The 19,637-nt window shown below is 45.5% G+C and overlaps 1 protein-coding gene across 1 annotated transcript; it reads left to right on the top strand.

The window, feature by feature from the left end:
* Positions 1–884: 884 nt before the first annotated feature.
* On the top strand, positions 885–3,768 carry CCN1 (cellular communication network factor 1). Its single transcript, XM_065909777.1, has 5 exons — positions 885–1,151; positions 1,457–1,670; positions 2,022–2,378; positions 2,504–2,715; positions 2,826–3,768. Exons 1-5 carry the CDS (start codon positions 1,089–1,091, stop codon positions 3,126–3,128), a joined length of 1,149 nt encoding a protein of 382 aa, XP_065765849.1. The 5' UTR covers positions 885–1,088; the 3' UTR covers positions 3,129–3,768.
* Positions 3,769–19,637: the final 15,869 nt, after the last annotated feature.

Raw genomic sequence — 19,637 nt, 5'->3', positions numbered from 1 at the left:
GACTGGAAGGGCTTACCCGGTCTCCTGCATCCGTGAGGAAGTGCAAGACAGCCTGCCGGAGAACTCCCTGCGTTCGTTTCCTCTCCGACTTCCAACCCAGGCAGTGGGTTGGAACTTAAGTGGGAACCTCCAAAAACAAACAAGTACGACGTACCAAAAAGGGGGGGGGGGGTGAAGGGGCGGAAGAGGGAAGACCTCTGTCTGGGAATCTGCCAGACAATGGGGGAAGTAGATTCCCCCCCCCTTCTCATTCATAAATGCCACTGCGGGTATTAATTTGCAATATATTTAACTTGGCTAATAAACACCATGCCAAAGCTTTGGGACTTGATCAGAGCACGCCTCTGTGAAATCCTCAAATAGAGTCCTGGCTCCCAGACACTCCCCCTCCTAGTTCGCCTTTCTCAATAGATAACTTGATTCTCACCTTCGCTGTAAACAGGCAAACGGCTCGCTGCCTTCCCGGGTGAGGGCTTCCAAGGCTGCGGGGTCAACTTGGCATCACCAAACAAAACGACTTTTGTCCCTCCCTCCAGGTCCTCCCACCCTCCCAGTCCAGGCAAAGTTCTGAACTCGCCCCCCTCAGCCCTTCCACCACCATCACCATCATCACGCCAAGAAGAGCCCTCCCCAACAGAAGTCGTTATTTAAAGTGGAAAAAACGGAAGATTGTTTTCTTGACGGGTCCAGGACAAAAAAAAAAAAAAAAAAAAAAGTGCAACGGAGCCAGGGGAGGCGCTTGGCAGGAGCCCGCGCCAACCAGCATTCCTGAGATGTTTGAGAATTTTGGAACGCACAGACAGAGCCGACGTCACTGCAACACGCGGCGCCGCGACCGGCCCGTATAAAAGGCGGGCTCTGGGCGCTGGGGCAGACCGCGAGCGAGAGCGCCCCCGAGCAGCACCCGCGTCCTCCGCTACTCCTCGGCCAGGACCTCGGGAGAAGGACGCCCGCAAACCGCTCGCCGGCCCGGCCCTCGCCTCCCCGCCGCCCGGCCCACTACCCCAGCCGCGCCGGCTCGCCCGCTGCGCTCTGGTGTGTTGGCGTCTTTGCCTCCGCGCTCGCCCGGACCACTCCTGCGCGCCACGATGAGCTCCCGCACCGCCAGGACGCTCGCCCTCGCCGTCACCCTTCTCCACTTGGCCAGGCTGGTGAGTTCTTAGGCCACCGCTTCCCCGTCCGCTCTCACAGTCCCTTCCCCTTTCCCCGGAAGACCCGCGGTCGGAAAAGCTAGACTCCAAAGTTCGGGGGGCGTTTCGGGATAGCTCTTTCTTTAAGCCCGCCCTGAAGACCGGCCGGGGGCCTCCTGGCGTTCGCCGCTGCCCGGGACGGCCGGGCTGGACGGGATCAGAAAGCCCCCTCCCCGGCCGCCCGGGTCAGACACCCGCGTCCCTTCCTGGGGCGCCTCTCCTGCGTACCCCAGCGGAGCCTCACGCGTTTCCTCACCGCCTTCCAGGCTCTCTCCACCTGCCCCGCCGCCTGCCACTGCCCCCTGGAGGCTCCCAAGTGCGCCCCCGGGGTCGGGCTGGTCCGGGACGCCTGCGGCTGCTGTAAGGTCTGCGCCAAGCAGCTCAACGAGGACTGCAGCAAAACGCAGCCCTGCGACCACACCAAGGGGCTGGAATGCAACTTCGGCGCCAGCTCCACCGCTCAGAAGGGGATCTGCAGAGGTAAGAGGCTTGCGGTTTGGCCCCTTTTTAAAAAAAGAATAGTCCCCGAAGTCCAGAAGTTTAGTAATTTTGAGACCATGTATGGTGATGCTTTGTTGTTGGTAGCTTGGCAGAAAGGCTCATGATTTCAGCAGTCTGGAATGCAATTCAGTGTGTCTGGGCCCAACGAAAAGCGCATACGGAAAAGTGATTCCTGACTAACTTATTGTTCTGGTCTGGAGTCTCCGGGGAATTGTAGGAAACTTTACCATAAATTGAATTAAGCAGCAGAAAATATGTATGAGTTTCAGCCCGTAGTTCAGAATCTCACCTTTATCCACCCCTTCCTTTCTTTTCCGGTGCTCTTTGCAGCTCAGTCGGAGGGCAGACCCTGTGAGTATAACTCCAGAATCTACCAGAACGGGGAAAGTTTCCAGCCCAACTGTAAACATCAGTGCACATGTATCGATGGCGCCGTGGGCTGCATTCCTCTGTGCCCCCAAGAACTCTCTCTCCCCAACCTGGGCTGCCCCAACCCCCGGCTGGTCAAAGTTACCGGGCAGTGCTGTGAGGAGTGGGTCTGCGACGACGACGGTGCCAAGGACCCTGTGGACGACAGGGAGGGCCTCCTGGGCAAGGAGCTGGCCTTCGATGCCTCGGAGGTGGAGTTAACGAGAAACAATGAATTAATTGCAGTTGGAAAAGGCGGCTTCCTGAAGCGGCTCCCGGGTAAGTTAAGACTGCGACCTTGCCCTGAACCCTATGCCTAGTCTGAAGCTTTAGAGAAATGAGAACTTGAATTTGTTTGTGTCCCTGTGTTTCTGAGAACTCTTGCCTCTTGTTTGTCTGTCTAGTTTTTGGAATGGAACCTCGCATTCTTTACAACCCTTCTTCACATGGCCAGAAATGTATCGTCCAAACAACTTCGTGGTCCCAGTGCTCAAAGACCTGTGGAACTGGTATCTCCACACGCGTTACCAATGACAACCCTGAATGCCGCCTGGTGAAAGAAACCCGGATCTGTGAAGTGCGGCCTTGTGGACAGCCGGCGTACGGCAGCCTGAAAGTAAGTGCCTGCGGTGCTGTGGTGGAGACTGGTCCCCTGGGGGGAGACTGGGTGAGAAGGGACCTTCTCTTCCAAGAGAAAACACTAACTTCCCTTCTCTTTTCTTACAGAAGGGCAAGAAATGCAGCAAGACCAAGAAATCCCCCGAACCGGTGCACTTTACTTACGCTGGATGTTCGAGTGTGAAGAAATACCGGCCCAAGTATTGCGGGTCCTGCGTGGACGGCCGCTGCTGCACGCCTCAGCAGACCAGGACTGTGAAGATGCGGTTCCGCTGCGAAGACGGCGAAATGTTTTCCAAGAACGTCATGATGATACAGTCCTGCAGATGCAACTACAACTGCCCGCATGCCAGCGAGGCCGCCTTCCCCTTCTACAGGCTGTTCAATGACATTCACAAGTTTAGGGACTAAATGCCACTCGGCTTTCCAACGCAAGGGTGGACAAAATGGGGAGAGAAGACTGTCAGAATCACAGAGGCCTGGGTGGGGGCGGCGGGGTGAAGGGACTTACGGTAGGAGGGAGGCATTGCTCATTCTTGAGTAGTACTAAGGTATTTCGAAACTGCCAGATGTGCTGGTGCACATGAACACTAACGCAGCTGCGATTGGAGAATACTTCGCTTCATAATATTGGAGCACACGTTACCGCTTCATTTTGGAGCTTGTGGTGTTGATGACGTTCTGTTTTCTGTTTGTAAATTATTTGGTAAGCGTCTTTTTCTCTAGGCTTTTTTCCTTTCGGTTTTACAGTTGCAAAAGGTCATTAAGATGGACAGTTGAAACCTTCATCCTTTGACAGAAGTAAATGGGAAGGGGGTCCCTTTCTGAAGGTGACACTCTGTGAGTGTCTGAGAGGCAGCTATCTGCACTCTTAAATTGCAAACAGAAATCAGGTGTTTTAAGACTGAATGTTTTTATTTATCAAAATGTAGCTTTCGGGGAGGGAGGGGAAATGTAATACTGGAATAATTTGTAAATGATTTTAATTTTATATTCAGTGAAAAGAATTTATTTATGGAATTAATCATTTAATAAAGAAATATTTACCTAATATCTGAGTGTATGGCATTCAGTATTTTTAGAGAATGTTCAGAGCCATTGGGGACAATCTAGCTTATACATTCAATCACTGAAACAAGATTTACTGAGTGAGCCAGGAACTGTTCTAGTGCTTGGGATAGAGCAGGAAACTAACTTACAAAAATCTAACAATGATTGCTTTTATAAATTCAGTAGAGAAAAACCTTGGCATTTAAAGTAATCTGTTTTAAAAACACATATTTGAACACTAGCCCTTGTACAAGCACAAGAAGATTCGAATCTGAAGTTAAGTTTCTGATTTAAATAATAATGCTTTATTTTCATAAGAATTCAGAGTCTAAGGGCCAAGCTCCATCACCCAAGCTCTTTGAGGTGGGTAGAGTCATTTGTCATTTTAATCACTTTTTAATTGTGCACTCCCTTTAGAGAGGAGAGAAACTTTAATGAAAACAGTCCATAACTCAGGCTGCCCACATCTAAATCCATGGGCAAGATTTAAATATGGTTGGATGATGTGTTATCAGGTCACCTGTTCATATTTTTCTAGTATCGTTCCTAAAACCTGGGATAATGACTCAAAAATTCACCCATGGTTGGGATCAGAGAAAAAAATCTTACAATCTACAGAAGTCAGTTTGTTTTCATTGAATGAATTTGAAGCACTGACTTGTGTTAATCCTAATAAGCCGATGATTAGGTAAACATGCTGTTAAATGCAAAGGAATGCAAGGAATTTCGAGTACTTTTCCAATAGCGTGAGGAGCATTCTACCCCACCCCCTTTCCTTTTTATAATATACAATATATTGAGAAAGGAGGGAGCAGTTTGACAGAACTGACTATCCAGAGGGTCAGAGGCTAGATGCAGTGCATTCCTAAAAGGACCTGAATTGTAGGTCTAGGAGAGGTTGAGAAGGCTGCATCAATGTTTGTGAAAATGCTGGCAGCTAGTTTTAGAAGACTCACATCTTGAGAAAACACTGACAATAAACGTCTTATAGAGAGGTTTCCCTTTCATCAAGCTTCTTGGCTCCTGTTCAAATCCATAGTGAAATATTTCGGTCACTTCGTTAAGAGAGTACTTGAAACTTTAGGCAACAAGAGAAGGTGCTTTAAAAGGGAAGCCGCTTCTGGGATCTTGTGAGTTTTCAAAATAGTTTAATATTGATGCTCCATTAAGACCTACAGAAAAATACTGCCTGAGCACCTGTTTTAAAGCCTTACTGAAATTCATAACGTTTCAAGTAAATGTGATAGCAAAAATCTGTGGACAAAGGCCTTCTTTTGACTCTGATAATGTCTTGCCTAAAATATTATAAATTTTGCCTACTTAGTAGTCAGTTTTTCTTGCCTGAGGCATCCAAATTTTAAGGTATTTGGAAATTTAAACACCACCTGGCTCAGTCTTGGATGCAGTTAAACTTAGTGCAACAGAACATGTAAAACATAATAAAGTTGTGAGGATTTTGGGTGCAATATTGTTAAACAGACATCTGAACTTCTAGGCAAAATTTATGCATTCCCAGGCACCAATCCTGGTATTGTCTTCCAATATTAGAGCCCAGCAAATTGCTTTTTACATGAAGATCAAGGAGCAATATTTTATAGACCCTTTAAGTATGTAGGGAGGTAATATTTGTCCTGTGCTGTGCTTAGTCGCTCAGTCATGTCTGATTCTCCGCAACCCCATGGACTGTAGCCCTCCAGGCTCCGCTATCCATGGGGATTCCCTGGGCAAGAATACTAGCGTGGGCTGCCATGCTCTTCTCCAGGGGGTATTCCCAACCCAAGGATGGAACTCAGGTCTCCTGCATTGCAGGCAGATTCTTTGCCATCTGAGCCGCCAGGCGAGCCCAGTATTTGTCCATTGAAGTTCAAATGTGAAACATATCTAGGGAAAATACTAGATCTTTGATCATTAAACTTATCATAAGAAACACACTAAATGATACACAAGTGCTGAATGAATGAGTACTTAATTAATTTTAAAAAACACCAATAGACACAAATATTTGATTTGGCCATAGAAAAAGAGGGAGAGTGAAACATTAAAAGTAATTGAGAATGAAATTATGCAATTTAGAACATATCAGTTTTATCTAGGTCTAAAATGGAATACTGCCTATGTCAAATATTGAGAAAACAAAATAAAAAACCATGCATTGCAAATGTGAAATAGAACATATATGTACCCTCTACACATGGGTTTCCCTGGTAGCTCAGTCGGTAAAGAAACTGACTGCAGTTCAGGAGACCCAGGTTCAATCCCTGGGTCAGGAAGATCCTCTGGAGAAGAATTGGCAACTAACTCTAGTATTCTTGCTGGAGAATTCCATGCACAGAAGAGCCTGGCAGGCTACAGACCATGGGGTCTACTAAACCACCTCCACAAGTGGTAAAGATGTTATATTGTAACCACTTTCCAATCTAAAAGATTCTGATGTTCTTGAGCTGTTTTCTTGTTTTGTTTTTGATAGAGATGTAAACCTTGAGAATTATAAAGTGATCCCAGAATCCTAGGAATTTAGTGAATCTTAAGAAATATTCTTTGGGACATTTAGCAGGCAAAAGGAGAAGAAGGTGGCAGAGGATGAGATGGTTAGATAACATCACCGACTGAATGGACATAAATTTGAGCAAACTCCAGGAGATGGTGAAGGACAGAATGCCTGGCATGCTGCAATCAGTACATAGGGTCACAAAGAGCCGGACATGACTTAGTGATTGAACAGCAAAGCAGCACAGTAAGTAGTCTCATGGTGATGATTCTCACAGAAGCACATGTGCTGTCCACTTCATAAAGAGATGCAACCGAATCAAAATTAGCAAAGTATATTTAGTTATTTTGCCAGTACAGTGACCAGATTTGATATGTTCACAACTTCTTCTCCTGCCTTCTGATACTATTTGAAAGTCACTTGAGCAATAGCAAGGGTCCAGTGGGACCACAGTACAGAATAAAGCTGTGTTTTGGGTAGAATGGCAGATGATGTTGTAGAAAGAATCCCAGACTAGAAATTGGGAGACATGTCTTTTACACTAGTTCTGCCATTAATTTACTGGGTAAGCCTGGATGAGTTTCTGGATTCTTCTCTCCTGTTTTAAAATGGAACATCCCGCACTTTTGTCACCAAAAATTTTTTTCATATATTCTCTTTAATACATTGACTCCCATACCTTTAAAGCTTTGCCTCCTCAAGCAACTGAATGTATGAAGCAAAAACTGTTCACGTTTGTCTGTGGGCAAAAGCACTCATCTCCATGAAGTCTTTGAAAATATAAGGCCCTTTTTACTTTCTAAAGCCCTCCTGGTTATAGGATGTGGCAGTCCCTGGACCTTGCAGGTTATAGGTCCATATTTTTCCTCTCCCTATATAGCCTCAATATCTGGAGCTTTTTAAATTCCTGCCCTGAAAAGCTTATTCTTTGAGACAAAGCACATTGTGATGCATGACAGTGATGCATGTGTACTAAAAATAGAACAGACTTACCTGTAACTTTATTGCTGGTGGGAAACACTTCTCCACGTAATCTAACAAGGTGCAATTCAATTAAACAAGTACTCAAGCGCATTTGTTAGTACCTTACAGTTCTCATGTATTATGCTGGTTTATTCTGAATCTACCTCTTTCTTAGTCTAGTGCAAACATCCAAATCTAAGACATCATCATCTCTTGCCTGAATTACTGGAACAGCCCCTTCACTTGTGGCATGCAGTATTTTTCAAAGGTGGCTGCAACCATGTCTTCCAACCCAAATGACCTTCAGCAGTGTGACCCTGTTGCTCTCCAAAACAGATGGGGTCTATTTCTCCACCCTCTTGGAGCTGGGTGGGCTCTTTGACCGCCTTGACCAATGAATATCTAAGAAGTCATGTGATATACTGCTAGTTCCAAATGGTGCACTGGCTAGGAGCTCCTATTTCCTTTCTCTTCAAAAATGAGCTTCCATAAAAGAATTATAAGTACCCTGAGACCAGAAGACTGGGAAGCCTATGCCACAGGAATAGGCTTGAGAGGATGAGATGCCATGTGGAGAGAGAGGAAGATCAGGGAGCCCTTGGGTACCATATGTGTATGAAGACATTATCCTGGAAATGGACCCTCCAACCCCAACTGCCTCACAAACTGATGTCTTATAAATCAGAGATGAGCTGCCTGTTGAATCCTTCCCAGAATTCTTGACCCATAAAATAATGAACAAACCAATATGAAAAATCAATCAAACTTATTTAAGGCCCTAAGTTTTGAGTGTTGTTTGTTACATGGCAATAGTTAACTGAAACATAACTGGTTTCCAATCTTGACCACCAGTGATCAATTTTCCTTACAGGAGCAGGAGTAATTCTTTAAAAATGTAAACCAGGAACAGGTCAGTCCTTGACTTAAAGGCTCGATGGCTTCCCATTGCTCTTGGAATAAGATTCAACTCCTTGCTTGGCATACAGCTCCTGTGAACCTGCCTATTTCTTTCATTTACTTACCGTAAGTGGAGTTTATGGTGCTCCACTTGCCACTTCCTCTCTGAAATAAGCCATGTAAGTTCCTCCTCAGGACCTTTGTACTAGCTGTGTTCCTCTGCCCCAGATGCCCTGCTCCCTGATCTGAACTTCTTCCTGTCCTGCAGGTCTCAGCATCAACGTTACATTCTCAGTGACCTTTCCTCCCCACCTAGACCCAGACTATAGTAGTCTACATCAAAGTTGACTGTTTTAAATGTTAATTGTATCTAAAAATTACCATCAGGGTAACAGCTAGACTTTTGTTCAACCCAACAAAGGAGCATCATAGTCTAGCCAAGTTAACACATAAAATTAACCATCACGATACTTGTGTCATAAAACCTTTTGGGAAGAAGAAACTCATGTCTTGTCTCTAAAATGGAATGCCTTTTAGCAGTCAGAAAAAAGCAAAATTGTTGCTAGATATGCCTACGATCCCTCTGGGCCGGGTATGTATGGGAGAGGGGTGCCAGCATTAATTTTTCATTGAACAAAGGTATGGGGCACCTCAAGAAAATTTCTAGAACACTAACCCCAAGTTCCATATCAAGCCAGCAGGATCCACCTCAGCTGAAATGGATGTAGAATTCTCATAAAAGCTCTGGAGAAAATTCTTCTCCAAATCTTCATAAATGTGGTAAAACACATTTTATCACGTTTTACTTGCACACACTACCAGAAAGAAAACAAGTGCTCCATCCATTGGCTCATCAGACAGATCCATGGTAGCAACACCACCACATCGTGAGTGGCTATTTAACTATTCCCATCAGATTTTAAATTCTTTAAAGAGTTATGTCAATGAATGAGTGCCAACTAAGAATAGATTGAAGGGAGTTTGAGAGTGAGCTTCCCAAACCTCCAGATCTTCATGAAGAAGAGAAAGCAAATTTGTCTTGCCTTGCCTCAAAGCAGAGGTCCTAAGAACATATGTGCTAAGTCACTTCATTTGTGTCCGACTCTTTGTGACCCTATGGATTGTGGCCTGCCGGCTTCTCTGTCCTTGGGATTCTTTGGGCAAGAGTACTGCAGTGGGTTGCCATTCTCTCCTCCAGGGCATCTTCCCAACCCAGGGATGGAACCTGTGTCTCCTGCAATTGGCAGGTGGGTTCTTTACCACTAGTGCCACCTGAGAAGCCCAGAGGTCCTAAGCTGGTGACTCAAACAGGATTGGACAATAAATATGTTTTGTTCAGCCTGCAGAGAGTTTATAAAAACTGGGATTTGCTGCCAATATTTGAAAATTGAGAATTTTTTCATATTTCCATATTTCTGGCTTCTTTTGAAAAATTCATAGATCTGGTAACGGTGGGCCATGATTTCTACAAGTGAGCTTGCACAGGGCAGAAGCTGAGTTGCAGCCTCCGCTCTTAGAGTAGGTATGCTGCATTCACCAGAAATGGATGGAAAAGAGATATGTGTGTATTCCTGCGGTTGGTAGAACTGAAGGGCAGGCAGAGATCTTTAAAAATCCAGGATCTTTCTAAAGAAGGCACAACTGGAGCACCACTTTTACTATGAAAGTGCTTCAAAAAAAGATTTTAGGCATGGAAACTCTGCATTATAAGCTCAGGAAAAAATAGAGATCATTCCATTAATTTCAAATCTCTGTGGGGCTGTAAATAAGCCCCCACTCCCTAGCTTCCTTCTACCATTCCAGACTGTGTATTTTTGTGGAGAAGTGTACGTATTCCATTTATAATATCATGTCACATTTTTCGACTGACACCGGATAAGCTGATCAAAGATATACACTGCATCCTGAACCTCCGCTGAATTTAACCATCTATTTTTATAGTAACCAAAGAGCCTTCTCAGGAGAATCATTCCAGGTAGCCAGGGGGTTTGTTCTAGAAATCTTCTTTAACGACACAAAAATGCTTCCGTCAAGTGCTGTAACGTAAATATTACTCATTTTTCAGAGGTGTTCAATGAACTTCCGAGAGATTGAGGACTTGGTAGTTACAGTTAGTCAGTAGCAGAGCGGAAGGCAGACTCCAGGATTTATTCTCTGAGCTTATCCCTGACAGAGTTATTTGGGGTGCAGGAAAGCACCTGGGTTACAGGGACGTTTGGCTGGCTCTTGGTATCAACGTGACTCCTGGGATGACTTCCGCCAATGGATTTCCTATAGGCAAGTCAGCAGCCTCAGTATCCCAGAGTAAGGATGATGCCCTTCTCCGGCAAAGAGAGAATGATTCAACATTGTAAAAATGTGTATCTTCTGTGAAGGAGATTGGCTAACTTAAAAAAAAAAGTTACTCATTCATGGAGGGAGTTTAAATTCTGGGCTCATGAGCAAAACTTTCAGAGAGGTCCCGCCCACGTTCCAAATTAGTTTACTCTTGGAAAGGAGCCCAAGTCTTTAATTGACTTCTTGCATTCAAAATGATACTTGGCCTTTTAAAGTGCTCTTTTTAATATTTGACTTTTTTTTCCTTAACAAAAGAAGGCATACTCATACAAATTCAATATTTTAAGAAATACAGAATGTCAAAAATGAAGGTCTCTAGGAAACCCTCCCCTTCACACAGGTCCCACATCCAGCCTGTTTTATGTGCAGACTACATGTTGTACTAATAGGTTTGGGATGTGCCTAACCTGGTATTCATTATTATTATGAACAAAAAGATTAGACTATACACAGAGCTTTACAGCTTTACCTTATTTCTTGAAAGTCATTTCATGTTGTTGCATGTAGTTCTCCTTCAGCCACTGTAGTGGGTTTATGGACTTTCACTCTTTCATTGATGTGCCACAATTTATTCAAGTACTCGGCGTGGGGACACCGTTAGATACACACCTCACAGTCACCCTTCATTTCCTTGACTTCTTGCTAGCAGAGCCCCAGTTCTGTTCAGGTGCTCTCCCTTCCATATGTTCAGGAAAGGAGTTCCCTGTCTCTCCCTACCCCCAGGAATTGCATCAGGACTGGCTTCAGGCACCATAATGGTCTCATTTTCTTATCCATGATGGGCTCTGATTTAATCCTGATCAACGATAGTCCAGAAAATATCTCCTGGGGGAGGGTGGTGGGAGATCTTCTGAGAAAGGATTTCTCTGATAATAAACTAGAAGAGGAGAACGTTTCTTCTCTGCTGGACATCACCTCTCTTGAGCCCAGGGAGAAGTGTCACTGACACATTGAAGATGGCAGAACAGAACGTAGGAGGCCCCTGGGTCTCTGAAGAGATCACCGGGCTGTTGAGCCACCCAACCCTCAGCCCCTCTGCATCCATACCTCTTGTTTAGTGTGATAAGAAATCTCCTATTATTCAAGCTATTTTTTTAATTAAACCAACTGTTATAGCTAAAATCATCCTTGTTGTTGTTGTTTAGCGACTGAGTTGTAATTAACTCTTTTGCAAACCATGGACTATAGCCCGCCAGGCTCCTCTGTCCATGGGATTATCCAGGTAAGAATACTGGAGTGGATGCCATGCCCTCCTCCTGGGGATCTTCCCAACCCAGGGATCAAAACCACATTTCCTGCATTGGGAGGAAGATTCTTTACCACTCAGCCATCAGCAAAACCCGAAATCATCCAACTGATGACTTTATACTTGGCCCTTTCTGAGGCCTATTGATTTTATAAATAACACAGAGATAACCATACCCAAAGGAGAAGAAAGTACTCCTAAAAATGAGTGAATGAACCAAAAAACAAATATTTGGCAGAAATATAATATGTCCATTCACTTACCGAACATCTACTGAGTATGTAGTACTTGACAGGCCAAATATCAAGACATGGGTAACAGGTGAAATAATGAGACATTGTCCCTGGCCACAAGGATGTCGTATCTAGCAGAGGTAGCAATGTATACAAATAATTCTGGTGCATAGTAACAGCACTGGAGAACCTAGGGCAGTGAGAGTACAAAGGATAGTCAGAGAAAACTTTACAGAGGACAGAACATCTGAACTGGGTCTTGAGGCATGAATAGGAGTTACTTCCAAATAGGAATTACTTCCAAAATGGGGGGTGGGGGAGTGGGGAGTATCTGAAGCCTGGGAATCCTATCAAAGCCAGCAAAGTATTTTGCATCTTGGTTTTTACAATGGATAAGAAGAAAAGCAGCCTTCAGCAGGGACCTACAGAAGACCTAACCTGGTGATGGGGCAGGACGGACCCTTCTATGGGAATTACCTTTGGAAATCCCCCACCACCACAGTAATAAGAGCTGCCATCCTGCACAGGGTGAAGTAGCATTGGCACCACCAGATACAAGCTAAAAATCAGTCTGCTTCTCCCACATGACAGCCTCAATATGACAGGTTGACCTCAGACTGACAGGATCCAGTCTAGGCTTGACCCACTGGTAGGTCACCCGAGGAGGCCCTTGTGACTACTTGGACCCAGGTGCGAAGGCAAAAAGCCCAGAAAGAAGTGGCCTGGATGACTTGGTCGCTGCCATCTGACCCTCTTATTTTTGTGCCACAGTCAGAATCTCACAGGAGGCCAGCCCATTAATGGCTTCCGGTTCCTCCTCAAGGGATTCTTCCTGCTAGCTGCACACAGCTTTCTCGTCCAGGATCTTTGTGACATGTAAACAAAAAGCCACGGGGGCAACTCCATGCTGGCTCCTGAAACCTCATCTATTCTTCCAGAACTCTCATAATTGCACTCACAGTCAAAGTGAATGTCAAGAAAAGGCCCAACGAAACAGTCAAGTGTCTTCACGTTCTGTATGGGCAAGAACTATAAAGTCACTCAGACTTTGTGGGCCACCTCAATGATAACCGAGTTAGAGGGTTTGGACTGTGCTATTATGTTGATGTGCTTGGTCTAGACCATTCTAGCTATCTGCACATGCTCTTAAGAATGTATTGAACCTACACTGTCACTCTCACTATCATCCGCCTAGAAACTGTACATTCTCTTGACACTTTCAGAAGTAACAGACCAGATCCCTTGGCATGAGGTGGGAAGACAGCCATTTAAATAAATAGAACAGGGCAATGGTTCAACACCCACAACAGGAGTCACTGTTTTTTTGGGTGAGGAATGGTGAGGCCAAAAAAAGATAGGGAAGAAATCCCCTGTAACATTAGACAGACTGTAAGAAATCATTCTGAATTTGAGCCAAGAAGTCAAGAGTAGCAGTCACACTGAACTTTTTCTGTAATAAAAATTTGGCCTCCATAATAGAAGCTCATTCATTTGACATATATCTGTACATATATTTCTACCTATCTGCACACATATTTTTATATGTGCATGCATACCACACGCAGACAGCTGTTGTTTATATTCTTGTTTGTTTTTGGCCAGGCACAGGGCTGGCTCTTGGAAGGTCCAGCTGGCCGAGGACTTGCCGTCTAGAAGTCAGAGATCAAACACCAATTTCCTCATTCCTGAAGGGCTGCCTCCCAGACCTGGTCTTGCTGCTTGGCTCCTTTGGTTTTCTCAGGACCCACATGGAAGGCATGGGCATGGCCACTACCATTTCCCACTCCCAGAATGGAGGAAGGGCAAGGCCACTCCAGCCTAGTGTCCCTGGATAACTGTGGACAAGGGATATTATTTTGAACTTCTGATACACATTCTCTGCAATAGGAAACTGATAAGGTATATTCACACAGGGGCTCAATTTTATCCTTCCAACATCAAACCTCACTTGGGGTTCTGTGGCATTAAACTGTCACCTAGCACTTCTATCTACCCTATTTCACCTAAGATGCTGATGACTGCAAGGTAACATCACCCTTTTACATACTACCCAGAAAACCTCAGCCAGTTAAACTATCCACACCACCTGTAGTAAGATGCATTGTGATTCCAGCACTCTTAAAGGGTGAAAACATACTTTTAAGAATCAGTGAAATCCAGGGCTTGTCTTTCCCATTAGACTGTGAGTTCCTAGAGAACAGGGACACATTTTACAGTCTCCTTTCTTTGCTGTGCCTAGTACAGTGTCACACACAGAAAGTCTGAAGCAAACACTTCTGAATGAATGAGTAGCTGATACGAATCCCATGTTCACCTGAGCAATCAAGCAACCCACTCGGGCAGAGCCGGACGGTCTAGATCGTGCCTGGTTCTTCCTGTCACACCTGCCTTTGGAAAGGGCCAGCTCAGAGAGCTTGGAGGGGTCTCCTGAAACACACCTACTCCAGCACTTAGGGCAGCTCCAGGCCTGCTCACCTCGAGGCCCGGTCAGCGAGCTTCTGGCCAGACACACTGCGACACCAGGCTCCCCAGGGGCCTATTTATGTTTCGCCTGGAAACCGGTGTGTAATATCAAACTCTTGAAAATAAAATCGGAGGTAAAGTAGACTGTGGGAGTTGGCTATTTAGAGGAATTGCTGGCGAGTCCTCTTGTAAAGTCAATAACCACCCCAGGTTTATCTATTTTATGACTTTGGATTTTTGTGTATCGAGTTCCCGACAAGCAAGGCACACCCTTATATTGAGTTTCTCCACAGCAGAGTCTTTGTGCTGGGTCAGTGGCTTAAAGTGTTTTTGCCACGACTGGCCTCTCTCCCTTGAGGGTTCTTAGTCTGCTCCGGCCCCCATTAGACAAATCCCCTCCCCCAGATGCCAGGGCTTCCCCGTTGTGGAGGGAACAGATGGAAACCACAGTTTCCTTTGTTCATTTACTTTAGAATTAAGTTCTTTCTGACCAGAGCTGCATTCCAGCTTAAACCAGATGGGCCACAGCGATAAATGCAGGTATGCGCCCTGCACCGAACAGAGCATCAGTGAGCATGCGCCACGCCAGCCCGTGGAGAAGGGAGCACTCCGCACGTTCCACCCGCTTGATCTGAGCATGCGAGACGCTCCAGGTTCTGTGCCCGCCTTCTCTGAGGAAGAATGAGGTGAATAAGCCCGTCTTTGGTAGAACTAGTTACAGTGAGCTTTGCTGGATGATTCCAGGCTGCCTTGGCCTGAAAGAGTTGCGGAAGGTTTTTTACACGGGGTAGAACCTGGAAGTTGGGTCTTGATAGAAAAGGAGAAACGAGAAAGGGAAACCAGGGTGTGAGAACAGCCTGTGAAAAGGCCGGGGTGTGCAGGAGCCCGAGAAGCCCCGGGGAAAGACACGCTCAGAGGGTTCTCTGCAGTCCCTCCCTTTATCCTCACCCAGGGCCGGCGAGGGAGGAGAAAATGGCCCTGGACCCGGCCCATAATTGCAAGGTTTCCAGGGAATCCGAAAGGACCTCCCAGATGTGCTGTTTCCCACGAACCTGCGACTCTGCAGTCCTTTCTCTCATCCTGGTGCCATGGGTGCGGCCGGACCCACGGACTGGAAATGGTGCCCCCACCCCTGGGAAGGTCTTCTCCCCTATAGTTTCACTAGCTCGAGGGGGAGCGGGGCAGGAGAGAGCCAGTTAGGTGCCCTGACGATGGTGTGGAACAGAGCTGAGTCCCTAATCAGGAATGCCAGATGACTTCCTCTCGCTTGTGTAGTCCGCCTCCCTCGTCCTTCCTGAACTGTCCACACTTGCGAAATCTGCAGGCTTACATTTGCCTGACCTGCTCCTCTGAGTCTGCCTCCGGGGCGTAATAAATAATTCCCGGAAAACACAAGTTCTCACGACCCTCTAAGAGTGGTGAGAGACATTCAGGCAGCCGCTATGGGTCTTCGAGCCTTGACTTCTCTTTCCCTTAATCTCTGGGCTCTGCAGTATCCGCGGACAAGTCCTCTCATTCACTCCTGGCAGGCCGATGTCGGCTGGTCTACTTCGGAATACTAGCCAGTCGGGATGAAGATGACAGAACCTCGGGGATGAATCCTAGGGTGGAACACTTAGGAGAGACTTAGAAGCTCCTGGCTCTGCCTTCTGCCATAACCCCCTCCCCACCTGCCCGGCAGGAGGTGACCCAGGACTTTCTCCCTAATCTCTATGGTGCCCACTCTAACTTCTGCACTTCATCCTCCAGACGTGCTAGACATTCTTCTGAATATTAATCTGAAACCCATTTCCCTGTAACTTTTAGTTCCTGTTTATGTTTCTCCTCCTGGCACTTTTCAGAATGAATTTAATCCTCTAACATATGTCATAGTTAAATAAGTTTGTGCTCCATTCTTCATCCCTACTTGCACTGCCAGCCTTTCTTTTCCTTCCTGTTTCTTTTATCCATGGAGAAGAATTTATGGTGGCTACATCGATTCCTTCCTCATGTGCTCTGATCTTCAGGCCTTCATTTCATGATTACTTGCTTCCAGATACACTTGAGTTTTTCAAGGTCACTGTAAAAAAATGGGATACTGGTGGGTTAGATCTTGGGAGCTAGTAGATTGTTGGTCCACTAGATCTTCCCTGAGTGCTGACTCCAGCAAGTCTATCTGCTTCCTTAAGGGACCTAAAGTGTTCTTCTATTTACATACCTACCTTCTCTACTAAACTGTGAGCACTTATTCTCCTGTCTTCCCAGCCCCCAGTGCTAGTACAGGCATAAATTTCAGAATCCAAGAGAAAATATGGTACATGAGAATTGGGTAAATGAGAATATGGTAAATGAGAATTCGGTCTTAAATTCCTTGTATCTCCAGACCCTGATACAAAGCCTGGTAACCAGCAGGCACTTAATAACTGTATGGTTTATCAACCAGTTCATTTGTTTCATGAAAGCAGGCTGTGCTTGCATTTAGTTTCTTAGCAGTATGTCAATGCTTATGGTTAACTGGAATCCTGTGGTCTAATTCTTGTGACATTCTGTAAGGATCATCTGCCAATTCTACTTGTACTGTTGACCTTTCTTAATGTAAATTTAGGACTTGACATTTGTGTAAAAAACCCTTCCAAAATTTAGCCACTTAAAACAACAATGACTTATCATTTGTAACAATTTTGTTGGTTGACTGGGTTTAGCTGGGTGGTTACTCCTGTAATTCCTCATTCAATTAGGAGCCTGGCTGTGAACTGTATGTCTGAGAGGACCCCTCAGCCCCCAGGGTTTCCCTTCTTGTGGCTTCTCATCATCTATAGTCTAGCCTGAGCTGCTTTACAGCCATGGAGCTGGCTTCTGAGAGGGAGTGTTCCAGGTAGACAAGCCCCACTGTGCAAGTACCTATTAGACCTCTGAGTGTGGCACACTCACTGATGCCTCATTGGTCAAACAAGTCACATGACCCCAGAGTCACGGTGGGAGGCAACGGCACAAGGTCATGCGTAGCAAAAGGTGTGGTTCATTGGGGGCCATCAGTGTTGCAGTTTACCATGTTTACCCTTCACTGTCACACATTTGAGAGGAGTATTGTTTTTTCTTTTTGTTTTTCAAAATCCAAATTTTGTGGATGATGAGGGAGGTGAGGAGGAAGATGCATCATTTATTGTCTACTGTGTGCCAGGTTGTTCTTCACATATTTATGACTCATTAAAAAAATCTCAAGGACAGAATTACTCCCAGTTTTAGAGATGAGTGAGATTCAGAGAACCTCAATAAATTCCTGAAAGTCTCCCAATTAGTTGAAAGGCAGGATTTCATCCTAGATCTCTAATCCAAAGAATGTTTTTTTTTTTGTTTGTTTGTTTTGAATTACTGAACCATACTGCTCTCTCTTGGAATCTGTGCTTTTGACTCCAAGAAATATACAGTTGTTTTTCAAATTCTAATAAGGAACTCAAGAAGTCAGATGATGCAAAGTAACTTTTCTTTCTCTGGAGTTCTTTAAATGTTTCAAAGTCATTTTGTCCTGGGATATTTTGGTTTCTTTTATTTTACATAGCTAATTCCTCTAAGCAGTGAAGGAGCCCTAAAGTGCTGATCATACAGTAGAGCTGGGATGTTTGAATATCTGGATGAAGGTTCTGATAAGACTTTATAAACACATCTATAAGGCAGGATTCCTATACAAAAAAGCTCAGTCTGAACTTGAAGTCAATCTTAACTCCATCCCTACTGTCTGAATTCCCAGTCTAACTGGCCTCCAAGTAGAAAACTATGCTTTTTTCTTTATCTACTCTGGTAAATTATTAAAGGGCTCTTCTGCCCATGGGGGGAGATCATTAACTACCTGGGAGATTGCAGAAGGCATCTGGCAGGTGCAGTAAGGTGAACCTGGGCTGCCCTGACTAGGATGGCAGAACTGAGTGTCCTTAGGCAGCTTCCACTGGTGGCCAGAATGACAGAGAGGCCACCAGTGGGCAAGGGTGGGTGGTGGGGATGGGCCAATGGGCAAGAATGGAGGCGAGGATGGGGTGGGGGAAGGAGGCCTCCTCTGTGCAACCTACAACCTCATTTTTAAATTTTAAAATCATTTAGCTAATAAAAGTCCCATTTGCCTGGCTGAACATGTGCCAATATGTATCTGCACTTACCCACACTCCCTCCTTTCTGTCGTGGAGGGTGGAGCTCCTGGGTGACAGCTCTGTTACCTGTAAAAGTAGAGGCTGGGGCAAATGCCAGATTGCTCACTGGAGAAACACTTGTGTCAGTGACATGGGAGAGCAAGAGACGTGGGCAGGAACCATAGACCCTCAGCCAACCTCTTCACCAGCCCAACCTCTTCACATCACAGGTGAGGTGACATGGGGGTTATGTGATATGGCCAAGTCCCTGACTTCATTAGTGCCAGAGATGGGGATACAAGCTACATCTCCTACTTCTGTGAATGTTTAGTCACTTCAGTTATGTCCGACTCTTAGTGACCTCATGGACCATAGCCTGCCAGGTTCCTCTGTCCATGGGATTCTCCAGGCAAGAATACTGGAGTGGGTTTTTGTGCCCTCCTCCAGGCGATCTTCCCGACCCAGGGATTGAACCCAGGTCTTCTGTGTTGCAGGCAGATTCTTTACCATCTGAGCCACCAGGGCAGTCCCTCCTACTTCTAGGGCAGGTTTTTTTCCTTGGCACTGGGTGCTGTTGCTGATTTCAATAGCTTTAACCGGTGTATTGGGTGGACCATGGAAAGCACTTTTCCCAGAGAGTCTAGACACTGGAACACTAAATTTTGGCCTTAGACCAATACCTCACAGCCTAGTTAGTCTCGTGTCCTCATTCCATCCTTCACTTACTACTTATTTTGGAAAGTGATTGCAGTTGTTGGAGAATTCTCTTGTCTGTGATTCTGCTCTCAGCTTTTCCATCTACAAAGTGGGCCCTGAGTACAACCTTTCATTCCTTCCTTGCTCAAGGATCTGGGAAGGATTCCTGCGGTAATGTGAGGTTCATCTGGAGTGAGAGTCATTCTTCACCATTCACCCTTGTGGTGCCAGAACTCAGCCGTATGCAGCCTCTGATTCACTGTGGCCCTGCAATACATGCACGAAAAATCATCTTTTTTTGATTTGGTGGGTGATCCTCTCCTTTGTACATGGAGGCACCAGTCGGCCTATGGGGCTAAAGTTGGTAAGGAAAGGGGTGATGGAGGTATGAGACTAGGAGAAAGATTCATCCATGATTATTTAAACTTATTTTAATGCAGGTGTGCT

This window comes from Muntiacus reevesi, chromosome 1 (genome assembly GCF_963930625.1).
Source record: "Muntiacus reevesi chromosome 1, mMunRee1.1, whole genome shotgun sequence".
NCBI classification, from domain to species: Eukaryota; Metazoa; Chordata; class Mammalia; order Artiodactyla; family Cervidae; genus Muntiacus; species Muntiacus reevesi.
This window is presented reverse-complemented; position numbering and strand designations above follow the sequence as displayed.

What these genes read in the sequence shown, in the direction of transcription:
- CCN1 (XM_065909777.1), top strand. Translation starts at nt 1,089, where the DNA reads ATGAGCTCCCGCACCGCCAGGACGCTCGCCCTCGCCGTCACCCTTCTC. An exon ending in TCAGAAGGGGATCTGCAGAG is followed by an intron (nt 1,671 to 2,021) that starts GTAAGAGGCTTG and finishes TGCTCTTTGCAG; the next exon opens with CTCAGTCGGAGGGCAGACCC. An exon ending in CGGCGTACGGCAGCCTGAAA is followed by an intron (nt 2,716 to 2,825) that starts GTAAGTGCCTGC and finishes CTTTTCTTACAG; the next exon opens with AAGGGCAAGAAATGCAGCAA.